This window comes from Dipodomys spectabilis, unplaced genomic scaffold (assembly GCF_019054845.1).
Source record: "Dipodomys spectabilis isolate Male_0828 unplaced genomic scaffold, ASM1905484v1 ptg000264l, whole genome shotgun sequence".
Classification (NCBI taxonomy): Eukaryota; Metazoa; Chordata; class Mammalia; order Rodentia; family Heteromyidae; genus Dipodomys; species Dipodomys spectabilis.
This window is the reverse complement of record NW_024870941.1, coordinates 5,124,007-5,141,567: the sequence shown is the minus strand read 5'-3', so window position 1 is coordinate 5,141,567 and position 17,561 is coordinate 5,124,007. Positions and strand designations below refer to the sequence as shown.

Sequence of the window (17,561 nt, the reverse complement as noted above, 5' to 3'; positions counted from 1 at the left end):
TAACGTAAAGAATAAAGGTAATGAGAGCACATGGTCCTTTTGAGTCAGTGAGGAGTTATCAAAGCTTACCTATGAAGCAATCATTTTCACAGGTCGGAATCTAACTGAAGGTATATAACAAGCTGAAGATAATAAATTTACTGATGAAAGAATGGCCGAATTGTGTTAAGTAGGAATCTGAGGAAATTTGACCTGGGGAGGTTACTACCCCTTCTCCTTAGACTAATTGCTATACTAATTCAATTCCTCTAGGAGAGGAAAGCAGGAAAACGCTTCTACCAACCACTGTACAGTATAGACACAGCACCTTCCTGGAAGGGCATGGTTAAAATCAGAAGCAAACACAAATATCATGGAAAAAGAGGAAGAGAGAAACTAACTGCTGGAGAGGGCCCAGATATTGGACCTGCAAAAGAAGATATGGAAAAAATAATGGTCAATAATACCAATGAAAAGAGAGATGAACTTGACAGCAGACTTGAAGTGGCAAAAAAAACTAGTTAAATTGAAGAGAGGTCAATTAAAGTGACCTACTCTGAGGAACAAAGGAAAACAGATGAAGAAAAGAAAGGCTGAAACTGGGACACCAATAGGTATACCAACATAAAAAAAAAAACTGAAAAATTCAAGTAAATTCAAATAAATAACGACTAAAAAATTTCCACTAAATCACTACCAAAAAAAAAAATCACTACCAAAAATCACTACCAAACTCATTACACTCATCCCAGAAGTCATTACACTCATCCCAGAAGTGGACAGTGATTCAACAAAAAAGAAAATTAAAGATCACTCTCTGATTAATACAGATGCAAATTTTATTAATAAAATGCTTCCTAACTGAATTCAACCACTCAAAAAACAAATCAGACTCTATGATTAAGTTAGTTTCATCCCAGGGTTGCAAGGCTTGTTCAATATGTAAATCAATAAATATTATACTGCCCTTCAACAGAATTGAGGATGTGAACTACCTGATCTCAATGGATGCAGAAAAAACCTAACATCATTTTTTAATTAAAAACTTTGAAGAAGTTATGAATAGAAGAAACCATACGTCAACATAATAAAGAGTAAATATCACAAATCTACAGCCAACATCATACTAAATTCTGAAAAACTGAACCCACTTCCTGTAAATAAGGAATAAGAGAAGGATGTCCATGCTTTCTACCTTCATTCTGCATAGTACTGGAATTCCTAGCCACAGCACTAAGACAAAACAAAGGTACAAAAGGGATCCTATTTCAGAATCATAAAATCAATCAATCCCTTTAGTAGTAATAGCCATTTTCATAAAATTCAACTGTGAATCCATTGAGTCCACGGCTTTTTTTTTTGAGTCTTTATTGTTATTTTGATTTTATTTTGTTAAGAGATACCACAGTCCATAACTTCAAAAAATATATAGTATATAATATATTCATTACATTATGTATATATGTATACCATTTGCAGGGAAATGAACAGACCTGGAAAAAATTGTGTTGAATAAAGTAAGTAGGCTCAAAGACAGAGGAGGTGCATGTTTTCTCTTATATGTGGAAGTTAGATCTAAACTATAGTCATATATGAAAACAGGGACATATGCAAATGTACACAAACTGACTAAAATATGGTATAAATGGGAGCAGATTCTTCTTGAAGAATTAGAACATAGCTTAACAACATGAATATCAGGAAGCTGAAACATGTCTTGACACAAGGGAATTAAGTTTAAGTGGACAGAGAACAGATGAATGAAGAGGGGAATGGTGCATGGCAAATAAAATCATGATACTGAATGTACATATGTGAAAATTAATCTAAGGCACTTGAGGGGATGGGTTGAGTTGGGATAAACTGGGGTGTAGGAGATTGATGGAAGATGACACGGATCAAGCTGCACTGTACTCATGAATAGGCATACGGAATATAAATTTAGCAATACTATTTTAATCTATCTCAAACTCTATTATTTCATGTATAAAGAAAAGATAATGTTGGATAATTCACAATGACACTGTGAAGTCTCTAAGACACAAATATAAACTTTTGTAACAGAACAGTTAATCATTACTATACTAAGCACTATTAAGAATATATTAAAATGGCTCTAAAACACAAGCTAACTATGATCAAAAACTGTACTCACAGGGATGAGGAACTTTTTGATTTCTTCCAAAGCATGTCCCATTCGGGCATAAGCTTCTGCTGGCGGAGCAAACACTTCAATGAGCACATGGAGGTCATCATTGAGGTGAAAGTATTTTGCTTCCCCACTTTTCCTCAACTCTTCTTCCTGAAAAGGAAAAACATCATATTTTCAAATACTTCAGTAATAGAAAACTAAAGTCAAAATCACCTAAAACCTTTTTGATTAGGGTGGTCAGAGAAGATTCCCTCAACAGCAAATATTACCCTAAAAAATGTTTCAATACAAATCTGATCTTATTCCTGCTGGATTAAGTCTCGCTCTATTCTGCGACTGGCCCAGGAGCCAGCCCATCATCTGGCTTTGTCTGCATGCCCACCCTCTTCTGCCTACTCCTGCTTCCCTTTTTCTATTAATCCACTGGCTGCACAGGCTTCCTTTGTTTCCTATCCTGGTCAACCACCAAGCTAGCTTCTGTACTGGCTATACTGTGTGCCCACGATGCTAATACACAGCATATATTTACCTCTCTCTAAACTAACTGCCATAGCTTGACTCACAATTCTCTATTTTCTCTCATTGCAATCTCACTGCCATGGAATGAATACCAACCACGTCTGTCTTATTTTGTGATGCTGGTGATACATTCTCCATGCCTAATAACTTGTAGAGTACACAGAAAATGTTCAACAAGTGGGTTTTGTGTACATATGTGTGTGTATGCTGAGGCTTGAACTCAGGGCCTGGGCACTATCACTGAACTTTTTGTAGGTACTGATATCTAGAATTTGAGTCTTCTGTGTTTTTGCTTCAAACATTAAAATCAGAAAGATGAAATTAGTGGAATCTATACCTAGAAGGATGTCCAAAAGGTAGCACATCTTCATAACCTTTTCAGAAAAACCTACCACATAAGACAACCCCAGGCAATTCTAGGACAGCACATTTCAATTTCAGCGCTAGCCAACCGACCAACAAAGCAAATGCCAGAAGGTCTACCTTTACCAGTTTAGCTTTCCTCACTATTTTGAATTTTTACAATAAAAGTAAGAAATGCAGAGAACAGATAAGGTTACAAAATCTAGTCAGGTTTAATTGAACCTCAACTATCTATACTAGTTATTAGCTGCATGAGCTTAGAGTACATATAATTTGAAAATTAACCTGAAAAGTCAATTTGGTATTAATTCATGTATATTAGTGTAGGGCCATGGAGAACAGAATGGGTACAGATGAATGAACACAGGAGATACAGAACCTAATATCTGGGTACACTGCCTAACATACACTAGGCACTTTTAGCCTCTTTCACATATGTAGAAAGGACATTAGAAACAGAAGAAAATGACTGAAACTGAGTAAAATGAGATACCATAATATACAATTCATTTCCTTGAAATTTACTTGAAAACATGAATTCTATAATAAGTGTAGTTTTAAAGATGCACTGTACTCATGAACTGATTTTTGAATGGTAAATCTATGTACAACTAAAGATAATAAAAATGTAAGTTTAAAAAGTATATACTTTTATGTCTTGTATTAATGAGAACATTTAAACAATTTAATTTGAAACTCTTTCACAGTTGAAGCTTTAAAAATCGATCTACATATAACAGCATGTTTTATCTTTTCTCATCTTATAGCAAGTAATTTAAATGTAATTTTACTTTCTGGATCATATTCACAAACTTAGGTTAGGACAGACAGAATGGAATGTCTATTCCATAGCTACAGTCAAGTGCCATTCCATAGAGCAATGTGTCTTTACTAGAAAATTCTATGGGTTAATAAAGGTGAGAGGCAATATGATATTTGGGGAAGCATAAAGACCATGAAGCTCTTCGCTCAAATCTCCAACCCAATACTTACCATACAACTTTGGGCAGGTTACTTTATCCTTCCCCTTAGGGCTGAATTTAAATGTGGATTATAACTGCATACTTATCTCATGGGATTGCCACACTGGTATGCATTAGAATTAAGCCTCATTCACAGCATTCAAAAAATGAGTATAGAAAAGGTAAATACTATTGCACAGCCACAATACTAATTATCTTCCTACTTTCAATGTAAGGCAAAATGTCCAGTTTGACATACAATATTAGCAAAAGCTCAATAGATAATAACATCATTGTGATTATTAGTTGCATATCCAGCTGATATATGTATCAGTTGTAACTGCCATAACTTCATCAATGTAGCAAATGAAATAAAATGATTTTTAGAATGGGAGTTTAATACTGAGAGAATCTTTTTAGAAAGAAATACACTATTAACTGAGAATCTAAGCAGATCAAATTAGTAAAAAGGATCAAATGAAATTAATATTTAACAATTTAAGGAGGACCTGATTATATGACAAAAGGTAAAATATTAGCAGTAGAATTCAAGTAGCACACATGACTTAAATCAGCATCTGTGGTCACCTTCAACAAAATAATTTATAAGGTTAAACTGATAGATCATGTGGCAAAGACAACATTACAGTTATGGACAGGAGGGAGAAGACTGCTAGAATAGCAGGAAATTGGCAGCTTCTTATGGTAGTCAAAAGATTAAAAAGGGGTTTGTATAGTTTGGAGGCTTAATGTCCCCCAAATATCTATGTTTTAAAAGTCTGTATTAAAAAAAAAAAAAAGGTACTCCTAAGAGGCAGCAGAAAGCTTTGGGCACAGGGACCGAGTAGGAAACTACCAGGAGTATTCTTCAAAGGGAAAATGAGATCAATGTATTTCTCTTTGCTTCCTGGCCATGTGGTAAATGGTTTTTCACACCTCCTTAGCCACAAGGTGAATGGTTTTGCACAACCTGGCTATGAATGGTTTTGCACACTACACACTCCAAAAAACAGGGAGCATACAGGGGGCTATAAAAATGGGTACTTCCGGAGGCTCACGCCTGTAATCCTAGCTACTCAGGAGGCTGAGATCTGAGTATCAAGGTTCAAAGCCAGCCCGGGCAGGAAAGTCTCTAAGACTCTTATTGCCAATAAACCACTAGAAAACCGGAAGTGGCACTGCGGCTCAAGCGATACAGCGCTTGCTGTGAGCTGAAAAGCGCAGGGACAGCGCCCAAGCCCATAGTGCAAGCCCCACGACCGGCCAAAAAAAAAAAAAGGGGGGGGGGGGGTACTTCCACAACTGCAAATCAAAATAGTCCTTTTTTCCCTTATATATTGTGTGGTTCAAATATTTTTGTTACAGTGAAGGAAAGCTGATTACCATAAGGCTTTATGTTATCAATTCAAAAGCCAAAAAGCCAGAAGAATCCTGGAAGGTTTTGGTGCTTAGCCTAGGGCTAATGAATCCAACAAAGAGATGCAGAATTCAATCTCTGTTCTTCTGAATGACAATGCAGATATCCATTCCTCTTAGGCATGATTTAGAATAATGTCTAGGTAAAAATATGAGCTTTGTAATGGCAACATTTGGGAGGATTTAAAGAATTCTCAGGGTGACATTGTCCAAAGAGAAATGTACTCTTTACCTGACTTATATAACCATGTATACATCATCTTTACAATAGTATTTTATTAAAAAGGAATTCCAAAATCCCAGAGTCATCCACATCAGCAGAAGTCTACACTTTCCTATGCTATATGAACTGCAAACAGTTCCATGAAAAGAGATGACCAAAAGCCATCTGATCTACAATCAGATCCCTGCTTACTGTACGGACTCAGAAAACAAGAGAATGGAAGTTAAACCCAGAGAAATGGCAAGAAACATACAGTACCTTCACATCCCCTAGCATGTGATACTCCATCCTTGTCTCCCTAACAAGGATTTAGAACCTTTTCCTAGACTGAGTGTATACAAAAGAAGAAATAGCGATACAGCTTAAGAATCAATGAACTGATTCTGATCTAACGCTGCTCCACTCAGGGCTACTTATCGATGTGGAGCTTGTAAGGTCAGGAGATATGTAGAACTCCGGTCCGAGCCTATGACAGTGAACTGAGAAGAATGAAAACACTTGGTGTGTGTTATTCTTCCCTCTGCAGGGTATCCTGATGGAATAAAAATGAGCATCCAACTGCACAACCACCTTTGGCCAGAAATGAGAGGAGTACGCCTTAAGTGGTAAGTAGTCTGGAAAAGAGGCCCAAATGTATTAAAACCAGATGCCTCATAGATGGAGAATAGGTACTCTGATCAGGCAGCCATGAGAGGCAGATATCTGATGGCTCATTCCTTAACCATCTCAGACTGACAGAGATAGAAGTTATGCATTACTTCAACACAGACTCCCTTTTGTTAAAGGTGACTGGCTGTCAATTTCTTTCCTGAGTGAACAATACAACAATAGCAGAGGATACCACAAGCCATTGGGACTATATAAGTTGGACAGCAATCTGATTATATTTAGGATCATTTTCATTAGTTAGGTAAGAGGGTACTATTATTTGAATATACAATCTGGACAGAGATTTTCCTTCTTTACAAATCCTTTCTGTTTATAAAATTATGGTTGGACACCCTGATCACTATTCCTGCATCACACAAAAACAAACCAAGGAAAATCCTCCCTTCAAAAACTAAAATACGGCTTTAGACTAAGGAACTTGATTAACTACAATCAAGTACAAAGTAAGTACATAATGGATCCCTGTCTGTCACGCACATTCCATGTATTCCATTACCAGATCATTTTATTAAAGATTGAATTAGAATACCAGCAAGTACAAAGTTCCTACGAGATACATACATGGAATTTCTGACTGACCCATAATATGGTTTCATTTTCTCCTAATCCCAACACAGAAGAGTCAAAGAATTTAAATAACATGTTCAGTAAGTAATGAACAAAACTTGGCCATGCCTAAGATTAATTTACAAATATGTACTGAAAATTCATGTTGAGTTTCTAACCAGTTCACATGACCTGGAAATGGACATTTTAAACTATTCTCCACAACAGCCTGATACATGCCCTGATTTCCATAGCAATAGTGGAAAACATAGGTGAATGTCAAAAAAGCCATATTTTCATTTTATTAATTTTTATTAAGATAATCAAATTAATTCCTGCTTCTCCTAGATAGTAACTCAGGTTCTCTGGACCTCAATTTTCTACTTGTAAATTAGAAGAATGCCATTATCTACCATTTTTCACCAAGGATAACTGAAGTAATGCCTATAAAATGTTCTACACTATGTCTAATTCTCAGCGGGTGTTCAATAAACATATAGTGATTATTTTTTATTACACAAGCAATTTACTTTAGACAGACTTTTGTGCAATGAGGCTAATTTTCATTTAAAAATGTTTATGTCTAAAACGCTTTATTTAACATTTCAGTGTAAGAGATCACTGAAAGTAGTAGATTTGATCTCAATAATATCTTTTATAAATAAGAGAAAGACTGACGGTAAGAAACAGTGTAAATTAAAAGTATTCTGCTATGTTAAATTTTCTTCCAAAATATTATGAAAGTGGCCAATAAAAATAACGTAGTAATGTTTAACTTGTCAATAAATTAAGATGAAAATATATCCAAGGAAAATACATTTTAGAATGCTAAACTATTATTCAAACACTTAAAAATCTATGTTTAACAGCATGACAAAGTATATTCAATATTAAAAAGAAAAAAGAATATATACCATGAGCTCAAATCTAGTTCTATCTCAGCAGCAGTGACAGGTTCTGAGGAAACCACTATTTTATGATTTGTGAATATCACAGAGCATATTTATTCTAACCTAGACAAATCACCACAAGACTCATTCATATACACTGCTGTGGTTGACCAAAACACTGTTATACAGTACATGGCTGTATTTGAAACGTCCTCAGAAAAAAGATTGAAAGGAATAACAAAAAATCCAAAGCAGATGGTGTATCTACATGTAATTTTTACTTCTCTTTTTAATCATTTTAATCCTATCATACAACCTGTGACATATTACTTCAGGAAGAAAAAACTTGAACATTAATATTTTATGTATATACACTCACACATACAGGTGCCGTTTTATGATGCTATATATTTTGTTGGCCAGAGGGACTCAATTTCTAAACATAATTATAAACTTATCACCATGTATAATATTTGCATGTGGTCCAATTAGCTTTTACATACTAAATGTTAACACACTGGATGACATAAAAAGGATATAAAATTACCTGACCGAAAAGGAAACCATTGTCTTCAATCAATATTACCTTTGCCTTGTCTCTCATGGAACCTTTTCCAAGGATGGACATTTTTGTCAAGGTTTCTTCTTGTAAGCGCTTCAGAGAATTGCCACGTGGACCCAGAAGTTTCCCCACAAAGTTGAACTAATAAAAACAAACCATTAAACCAAATTTGTAACATTCGTATCTTAAATTGCAGTTTGTTACATTTCACTCAGTAAAAACAAAATATTTAAGTTCCTCCTATGCATTATATTTTACATGAACAACAAAATATGATAAACAGAAAATATTTTATAAAAATATATACTTTATGTGGATCATTTCAGCACTTCATAAATTGTGAGTGGGGCTAATTTCCTAGAATTCCTGCCTTACTACTGTAATTATCAACTATAAACAGGATCAGAGTGCAGATGAAGAGAGATGATGTAGACACACTATAATCTGCACTAGAATAGTCATTAGGGAATTCCAAGCACATAGAATGAGCCATTCAACCAATGAATACACTGACCATGATTTTTCTCATACATGGAAAATATAAATTATAAACAAATATGATGAGAACAGAAGGGTTATATGCATTTATACACAAACTGACTAAAATATGGTATATATAAGGGGAGATTTTAATGGTGCATTTTCCTTTGAACAATTAACTTATAGTCTAACAAATACATACCAAAAAACTATAACGTGCTTTGTCAGAGGGCAGATCACAGGGAGGGAGGAAAACCCAATGGAAGTGTGTGTGAAGACAACCATAATATTCAATGTATATAGGCGAAAATATAATCAGGTAAATGGGCAGGGTTGGGGCAGATGAGGTAAATATGAAAAGAGTGAGTGACATTGATCAAGATGTATCATAAAATGACATGTTGAACTAAAATCCCTTTTATAACTACTTACAGATAAAAAATAAATATTTATGGATAATGTTTAAAGAAATAAAGAAAACACAAGAAGGTATTAAAGACTAACAGAATTCCAAAGGCAATCTACAAATTCCATGCAATACCCAGTAAAATCTGTGTCATCTACAAATTCATATGGAACCCAAGACCTTGAATAGCCAAAGGAACTTTGGGCAAAAAGAGCAATGCTGGAGGTATCACAATTCTAGACTTTAAGAATGGTTACTGAAGGTATCAAAATTCCAGACCTTAGAATGGCCATGATTAAGAATAGAAACAACAAATGATAGCAAAGATGAAAGTGGGAATGGGCTGCTATTAAACTATTGATAGGAAAATAAAGTAGTGCAACAACTACAGAAGGTAGTATGGAGAACTTAAAAAAAAACAAAAACTGAAAACTACCACCCTATGACACAGCAATATCACTCTTGGGTATTATCCAAAAGAGTGTAATTCAGGCTACAATAAAGACAATGTGCATCCATGTTCACTGCTGAATTATTCAACATAGGCAAGTTATGGAAATACTCCTGATGCCCTATAATAGGAAAAATAATTTAAAAATATAAATACACACATGCATATATACACATACAAAATGCAATTTTGTTTGCCTATTCCCATCTTAAGAGAAAGACAAATGAAACAAAAACAATGAACAAATTAAGTGTAGAAGGAATGTACCTCAAAATAATAAAGGTTATATATGAAAAAGCAGTCAAAATTGGATTGGGGAAAAGATGTAAGCTTTCTAGGTTGCCCACTTTCACCAAGCTAATTCAACAGGCTGGAAGTCCTAGCAATCAACCAAAGAAAAATTAAAGTGTAACCATATTAGAGAAGAGTAAATCAGCTGGAAATGTGGCTTAGTGGTAGAGTTCTTGCCTAACATGCATGAAGCCCTGAGTTCAATTCCTCAGTACCACATACACAGAGAAGAGTAACTCAAACTGTCAATGTTTACAGGTCACATGGTCTTTTGTATAGAAATTCAGAAAGACCCTATCAAAAACTTATCAAAATAAATGAATGTACTGAATTCAATGTGCATATCAATGTAAATTACTTCAAGTGCTATTAGCCAATGCCAGATATGTGAAACTGAAATCAAGAAACCCCTTTTACAAAAAAAAACAAAAAACCTCTTTTACAAAAAAACAAACAACAAGCCCCACGGCCAACAAAAAAATAAAGAAAGAAAGAAAGAAAGAAAGAAAAGAAAAACAATAAAGTGTTTAATTTTAAAAAACAAACAAACAAACAAACAAATACCTGTTTAGGAATAAAATCAGCCAAAGACTTTGAATCAAATGTTGATAGAAGAAATTAAAGAGGACAGAAAACCTGGGAAGGCATCACAAAATCAATATTGGTCCTGGTGGTTTCCCTTATTTGCAGTAACTAGTATATATCTGAGACAAGCAGAAATGGTCAGATAAGTTGACGTTAAACGAAATGAACCCCAAGATAAGGACTCAAATGGTTTTGCTTTCTTGCTTTGTTTCTAACATATTTATAAGGTGATTTTTTTTGTTGCTGCTTTGTATGTCCCTCTCCCACGGTATAACCCGTTTTCGCTGTATTTGATGTTGGTATAATTTGGGGAGGGGAAGGGAAAAAAACAAATTGCTTAAACAGGGATACAGATGGACCTAATGCAACATGAAATGTACAAGATGCTATGTTGAAAAATAAACTTTACAACTTGGGGGTGGGGGAGGTAGGGTATGGGAGGGCAGGGATGATAAAGGGAAACAAAGGAGGAGGCAACAATGCTTGATAAGAAATATACTCATTACCTTGCTCATGTAATTTTAACCCTTCTGTACGGTATTTTCACAATAAAAAAACTTATTAATAATAAAAATCAATATTGGTGAAAGGCCCATTCTACTCAAAATGGTGTAATGAATCAGAGCAAACCCTATCAAAACACCAATGAAGCCTTTACAGAATTAGAAAAAGCAATGCAAAATTGTATGCATTCCCACCCCTCAAAAATTGCCAAAGCATTGAGCAAAAGGTACAAGTCAGAAGGTACTGATATAATAATCAAACAGAACAGTATTGGCTTCAAAGGAAACACAAAGACCATTGGAATAGAGACAACGGAAATAAACATACAACTAAATTAACTATTTTTCAACAGAGGTTTTAAAGTCCTGCATAAGAAAATGGGAAGCATTTTTAATGAATGCTCCTGGGAAAAATGGGGATCATACACAGGATGAAACCAGAACCCATCTCACCTATTACAAAGATCAACTCAAAATGAATTGATTTGAATGTCAGACCAGAATCTATTACTCAAAGAAACAATCATAAGAGTAAAAAGACAAATTATAAAATGTGTTAACAACTTTAAAAATATACCCTTGTCAATGGTCAATATCCAAAATATACAGAAACTCAAATATTCAATAGTGACATAAATTAGATTAGATAGATAGAATTACAATGTAATTTTGAAAGACATAAAACTGACCAAATAGTATATTTAAATGTGTTCACCATCACTAATCATTAGGAAAGTCAGATCATAATTACAATGAATTATCATCTCATTCTAGTCAGACAAGCTACTATCAAAAAGACAAAAATAACAGATGTTGGCCAGAAGGTAAAGAAAAAGAGAACTGCTATATACTGTTGGTGAAATTTTAAATCCATAGTCATTATGTAAAACAAGACAGTTTTCTAAAAAGCTGAAAAAAAAACAGCTACCATATAAGACAGCTATCCCACTACTGGATACACACACACACACACACACACACACACACACACACACACAAACACGGGCACACACGGGCACACACGTGGGCACACACGTGCACATATACACAAAGGAAATGAAAATCAACATGTCAGAGACCTACATTATCCATGTTCACAATAGCCAAGACATGTAAACAACCTAAATATCCATCAACTGATAAATGAATGAAGAAAATGTGGTACTTATATACACATATATAACGGAGTATTATTTTGCTATGAAATCCCACCATTGTAATGATGGAGAATATTAACATTAAATGAGATTAGCCAGGCCCAGAAAGGCAAGAAGTACTATGTGATCTCACTCATATGCAGAATATAAAAAGCTGAACTCATGGAAGTTTGGAGTAGAATGGCAGTTACCAGAATTTAGGACAGTAGACGAGAGAGAGAGATGGAGAAAGATTAGTCTATAGATAGGAGGTTTCACTTAGGAATAAATTCTGATGTTTTACTTCACAGTAGGTGTGGCTAAAGATAATGTTTTATAGTTTTGACAGATTTAGAATATTTTATTATAAGCAAATTATAAGCTTGAAAAGACCGATTTTTAACCTGCATCAATAACATTATAAAATGTATTCAAGTATTAAATATCACAAACATTGTAACATATACATATTAAGGTACCTCATAAATATGAATAATTTGTGTTTTTATGTATCAACCAGTATTTTAAAAATAGGTTCAAATTACACAATCTGTATTGATTTTCCTCTGTGGTTAGAAAAATTTAAGTCATTTTCAAGATATGTATACAAAAATGTGGGCGGATAAAGTTATAAAACATAGAATTGGTGAGAGTGAGAAAATAGTCAAATAAAAAGGAGTAATAAAATAAACCACATACATTTCACTTGTATTGTTATAAACTCTTGATATAATCAGGAAAATCCCATTGAACTCTATGCTAAAAGGTAAATAATTGTACAACTTACATAGACTTACATAGTTTTGGGGTTTCTTGTTCCATTTAACTATTAAAAATCATCCTAAGAGCAGCGAGTAGCTCATCTACAAATGATACTAAGTTAGTGCTAAATTGATGTGCTGAACTACTGCAGATATATGTACTCTAAGTGATACTCATGTTTACTGGAACTGACTTCACTTTTTTCACAGACATACCAAGGGGCCAGCCACCACACTAAAATGATATGAGCAGGCTCAGTGATGGATCAAACTCTGACCTTTGATTACAAGTCAGGGATTCTAATATTGAAAACTAACTGTATGGATCCTGAGCATTCTCCGAGCTGAGTCATGCTAATGGCAGTATCCTTGGTTGCCTAGTCAGGTTCTCCAGCTACAGATTGCATCACCCCCCTAAGGGACATTTGAAAATATTTAGCAGGTTTGGCTGACACAATAACTGGGGTTACTGCTGAGACTTAGAATACAAATTGATAAAGGCCTATAATGTCAGATATCAGAAAGGGACACAGTTGCTCTACACAAAGAAGTGTCCTGTGTAAAATGTCAACAGTACAATAGCTTTTGCTAAAAAATAATACTAAAGCAGACTCCCAGATGTGGGTTGCTTTCTATTTATTATACTTGATGCCCTTACAGTTAACTCAATTTTAAAGTTCAATTCCTCCATGCTTGCTACAAGATATTCTAATATGCAGCTTAAATTTTTTTTTTAAATCCCCAAAGCTAGGGTGACATTGATCAAAACACACTGTATTCATAAACTGCGTTGTTGAATAGCAATTCCTTTGTACAACTACTTAAAGATAATAAAAAATATTTTTTAAAATCCCTAAGGTAGGCATACACAAGACTCACAAGACCCGAGCAATATATAGACTAAGAACATATTCTGGACTCTCTAGATTATAGAAGCCAAAAAAGAAAAAGAAATAAAGAAAGACAAACAGAAAGACGGACAGAAAGACGGACGGAAGACAGGAAGGAAGAGAAAGAAAGAAAGAAAGAAAGAAAGAAAGAAAGAAAGAAAGAAAGAAAGAAAGAAAGAAAGAAAGAAAGAAAGAAAGAAAGAAAGAAAGAAAGAAAGAAAGAAAGAAAGAAAGATGAAAACCTATGCAGCACAGTTCTTTCACTGGTTCTCAGTCCCACCACTCTAAGGGTCTCCCAGGCATGAACTTCCAAAGAAGTGTCACTGTGGCCTGTCTCTCTTACCGGAACACAGTAATTCCAGGCCTCAATTTCACATATTTACTTTATACCATATTTACCACTGGGTGTCTTCTAAGTGTCATTAGACTCTGTTATTATGAAGATTAAAAGATTAGATAACATGCTAAGCCCTGTGATAATGATTAATTTTATCGGAGTACCCTTCTCCTAAAGGCAGTGAAGATTAAGAAGGTCCCTCTATGTTGTATTCCTAGAAAAAGCTTACTGCAAAGGACTATTCTGACATAGTAAACCAAGCTAACACTCATGGGTGATCACTTATTTGCTTAGGATAAGGCCAGATAAAAGGTTCAATTCTTTTTCTTTATCCTAAAAAGATTAGATGAACAGTTTGTTTTTATTTCAATCAGAAATACATATATATGTATACACACATACATATATATATAGATAGATAGAGATATAGATATACCTTAACTGGATTAAACTTTAGTTTGGTTTATTCATAGCCCTGGGTCCTGAACCTTGATTCACCAGCAGACAATCACTTCCTAAAAGCCCTTCTAGGAAACAGGCCATACTCAAGATGAAATGCTATGATCGCTAACCACTGCCCCTATTACTCCAAGCTCTCATAGCTTCCTGGTGGTCTTCACTTTTCCCTAAAGAAGAAAAGCCACTTTCTGCTTGCCTTCCAAGAAGTGACATGCAGGTCTCACACCTAGCAAGGTTGCCCTACTGGAATAAACCTTTCTCCTCTAACATGCCTTTTCTGGGTTCTTGACTTATTTCTTCCCAATAAAGTCACTATTTAATTCTAGGTTTACTTTTTATTTGAAACTGCATCTGCAAGATAGAAAGAACTTAATACATTTCCATGTTCACTTTTTACAAATATTTTAATTTTCCTAATTAAATTCATTCCTCCATTAATCAATACCAGTGTTTATATCTGAGTTTCAACACAAACAGTGTGTATAAGTTGTAATAATTACATTACTCATTGATAAAGACCAAGTGCTTTATGAAGTGGCCTTTAATTGATCTATGCTCTATTTGTGACTTGACACTATTCCTTGGGAAATAATTATAGTTAATGTCATTTCATAAACAATTCAACTTCAAGAACATGTCAGACTGTCTTTAATTGCATGTTCACCAAAAAGTTGATTAGTCTAATAAAGGGATGTTTAATTGATCTCTAACACAACATGTGAAACTGAACTTGTAACACAGGGCCCCTACAACTTCAAATGTATTCTTCCAGAGTTCCAAGCACACCAAAAGACATTCCTTTCCTACAGCAACTCAGATCTGCAGATTGATCCTTCTAGAGGTATAGACCAGACCTTCTATGTTCAATGCTTAATCTCCAAAACCTGTGCAGAGAGGTCATTCAATAAATGTTCAAGGGGCTATTAATCAGATCCTAACAAATGTTCTCTTAAGCCTAGCCATTTTCACTAGCCATACCACAACCAGCCAACTAGATCACCTCTTAAATCACTAGGGTTCTTTCCCTGCCAACCTACTTCCATCAGCAGAGAAGTCTTTTAGAAACACAAGGTTAACCTCACTATCTCTGCTTAAACACAACTATTCTACTCTTCTTAGAAGCTATGTCAGAATGTCCAATCCTGGCTGTGAAAGGTCGACCAGAGTGAGCTCACCTACCCATTAAACATCACGCTCTGCTTCTTACTTCTGCCATTCTGGATTTGTTTCTGAAGCCACCATGCTCTAAGAATAGCCCTTACAGTTCATATGTAAACAGCTGGAAAGAGTTACTTCCATCCTTAAAACAAGCCAGACACAGTGGCTCACACACTTCCTAGCCTTGCAGTTAGTGGGAATCAGAATGACTGAGAATCAAGGTCAGCACAGCCAAAAAAGAGAAACCCCATATGAACCAATAAAATGCTGAAGTAGGAGCATCCCAGCTATGGGTAAAGAGTAAACAAGATTTCAGTCCAGGCTGCCCTTAGCATAAATCTGTTTCTATCTAAAAAATAACTAATAAAAAGGGACTGGTGTGGGTTCAAGTGCCTACCTAGCAAGAAGGCAGCGAGGTCAAAATCCAGCACCAGTAAAAGAACTAGATAGACTCCAAATTAATGAAGTGCCAACACAAACCTCACTTAAACCTAGGAACCTTCAGGGGGAAAAAAATTATTTTTTACGATATTATCTGAGATTGGTGATATTACAAGAACAAACAAGTCCTGGAAGCCCATGAATTAAGATGGTTGACATTGTCTTGAAGGCTTTTTCTGCAGGAATCCTCTATGTCCTAGAGGCACAGAGGGGCAATGAGAGCTCAAATGAAAACACTTTCTCCTGGGAAGCCAGACAATTAGGAGAAAGGAAAGCAGTCACTGTGGAAACCTGCTCAGACCCAACTACTCCGTCTTCCTCCTGAACAAAAGCTGTCTTCTGCAGGAGGAAGGGCAATTACTATTCTCTTTAATAACAGTAACAAAACATTATTCAACTAAACATGTAGTTATTAGGTCAGTGTCAAGCTTTCAACAAGTGTTAATATTACAATACTTATGACCTAGCAAGAACCCTGACACCCTTACTAAGGTTTACATTCCAGTGGAAAGAAAGCAAACAAATATAGCACACAGCAGATACAAGACAGAGATAGAAAGCAACCTCTAAGAGCAGGGCTTCATCCACAGCTGGGAGTGAGGCTGGCTTCAATGACAATATGCATGACTGCACCCTGCACAGGGTCTGGGAACGGGGCTGCAGTGCACTGAAGAACTTCCACATATAACACACAGCGTGGATAGAGCAGTGACTTAGGGAGAGGAGACACACACAAGCAAGCATAGAAGACAAAGATACATCCAAATTGGACTTCAGGCTAAAAGGGCTGGGATTTAAAACAGAGAGATAATCTAGGTGCTTTCATTTTCTATTCGTACTTCGGTTACTTCTTAAATTTTCCATATTAACATGAAGTTTACAAAGAAAAACAAAATTAATTGTGTAAGTTCATATGCAACCACTGTATAACAGGCTTCCACCTACTTCTCCAGACATCTTTATTTGTATGGGTCTAGGAATTTGGATTTTTATTAAGAAAATTATGGGCTGAAAACGATGGATCACTAAAGAAATCCTGACTCCAAAGATAGATTCATCTCTTAGGCAAAGACCATCTCTTACAGGTAGCGCTCTATGAACCATAGCTCCACCGTGGCCTTTTTGCTCAAGGATTTTTCTGCCAAGGCTAGCTTCAAGTCATCATGATCTTCAGGATCTCAGCATCCTAAGAAGCTAGTATTGTAGAAGTGAACTACAGGTGCCTGGCTGTGTTTTTCCCCTTAATGTAGATAATCTTTTAGACCCAGAGTAAGGGCCTGTGTCTGGAACTCCAGTAACATCTTGTCATTCTGAACCCACCCTCACTCTAATCTCTTCCTGTATTTCTTTTTACACATACCAAACTGTTATTTTTAGACATT

The 17,561-nt window shown here is 35.3% G+C and overlaps 1 protein-coding gene across 1 annotated transcript in view; it reads right to left on the bottom strand.

The window, feature by feature from the left end:
• Positions 1 to 17,561, bottom strand: part of Khdrbs3 (KH RNA binding domain containing, signal transduction associated 3) — a 139,129-nt gene that overhangs the window by 68,972 nt on the left and 52,596 nt on the right. The window contains exons 3-4 of the mRNA XM_042699970.1: positions 8,306 to 8,422; positions 2,135 to 2,281 (exon numbers count right to left, since the gene is read on the bottom strand). Of these exons, the coding sequence (XP_042555904.1) occupies positions 2,135 to 2,281; positions 8,306 to 8,422 (264 nt within the window). The remainder of the gene's footprint in view (positions 1 to 2,134; positions 2,282 to 8,305; positions 8,423 to 17,561) is intronic.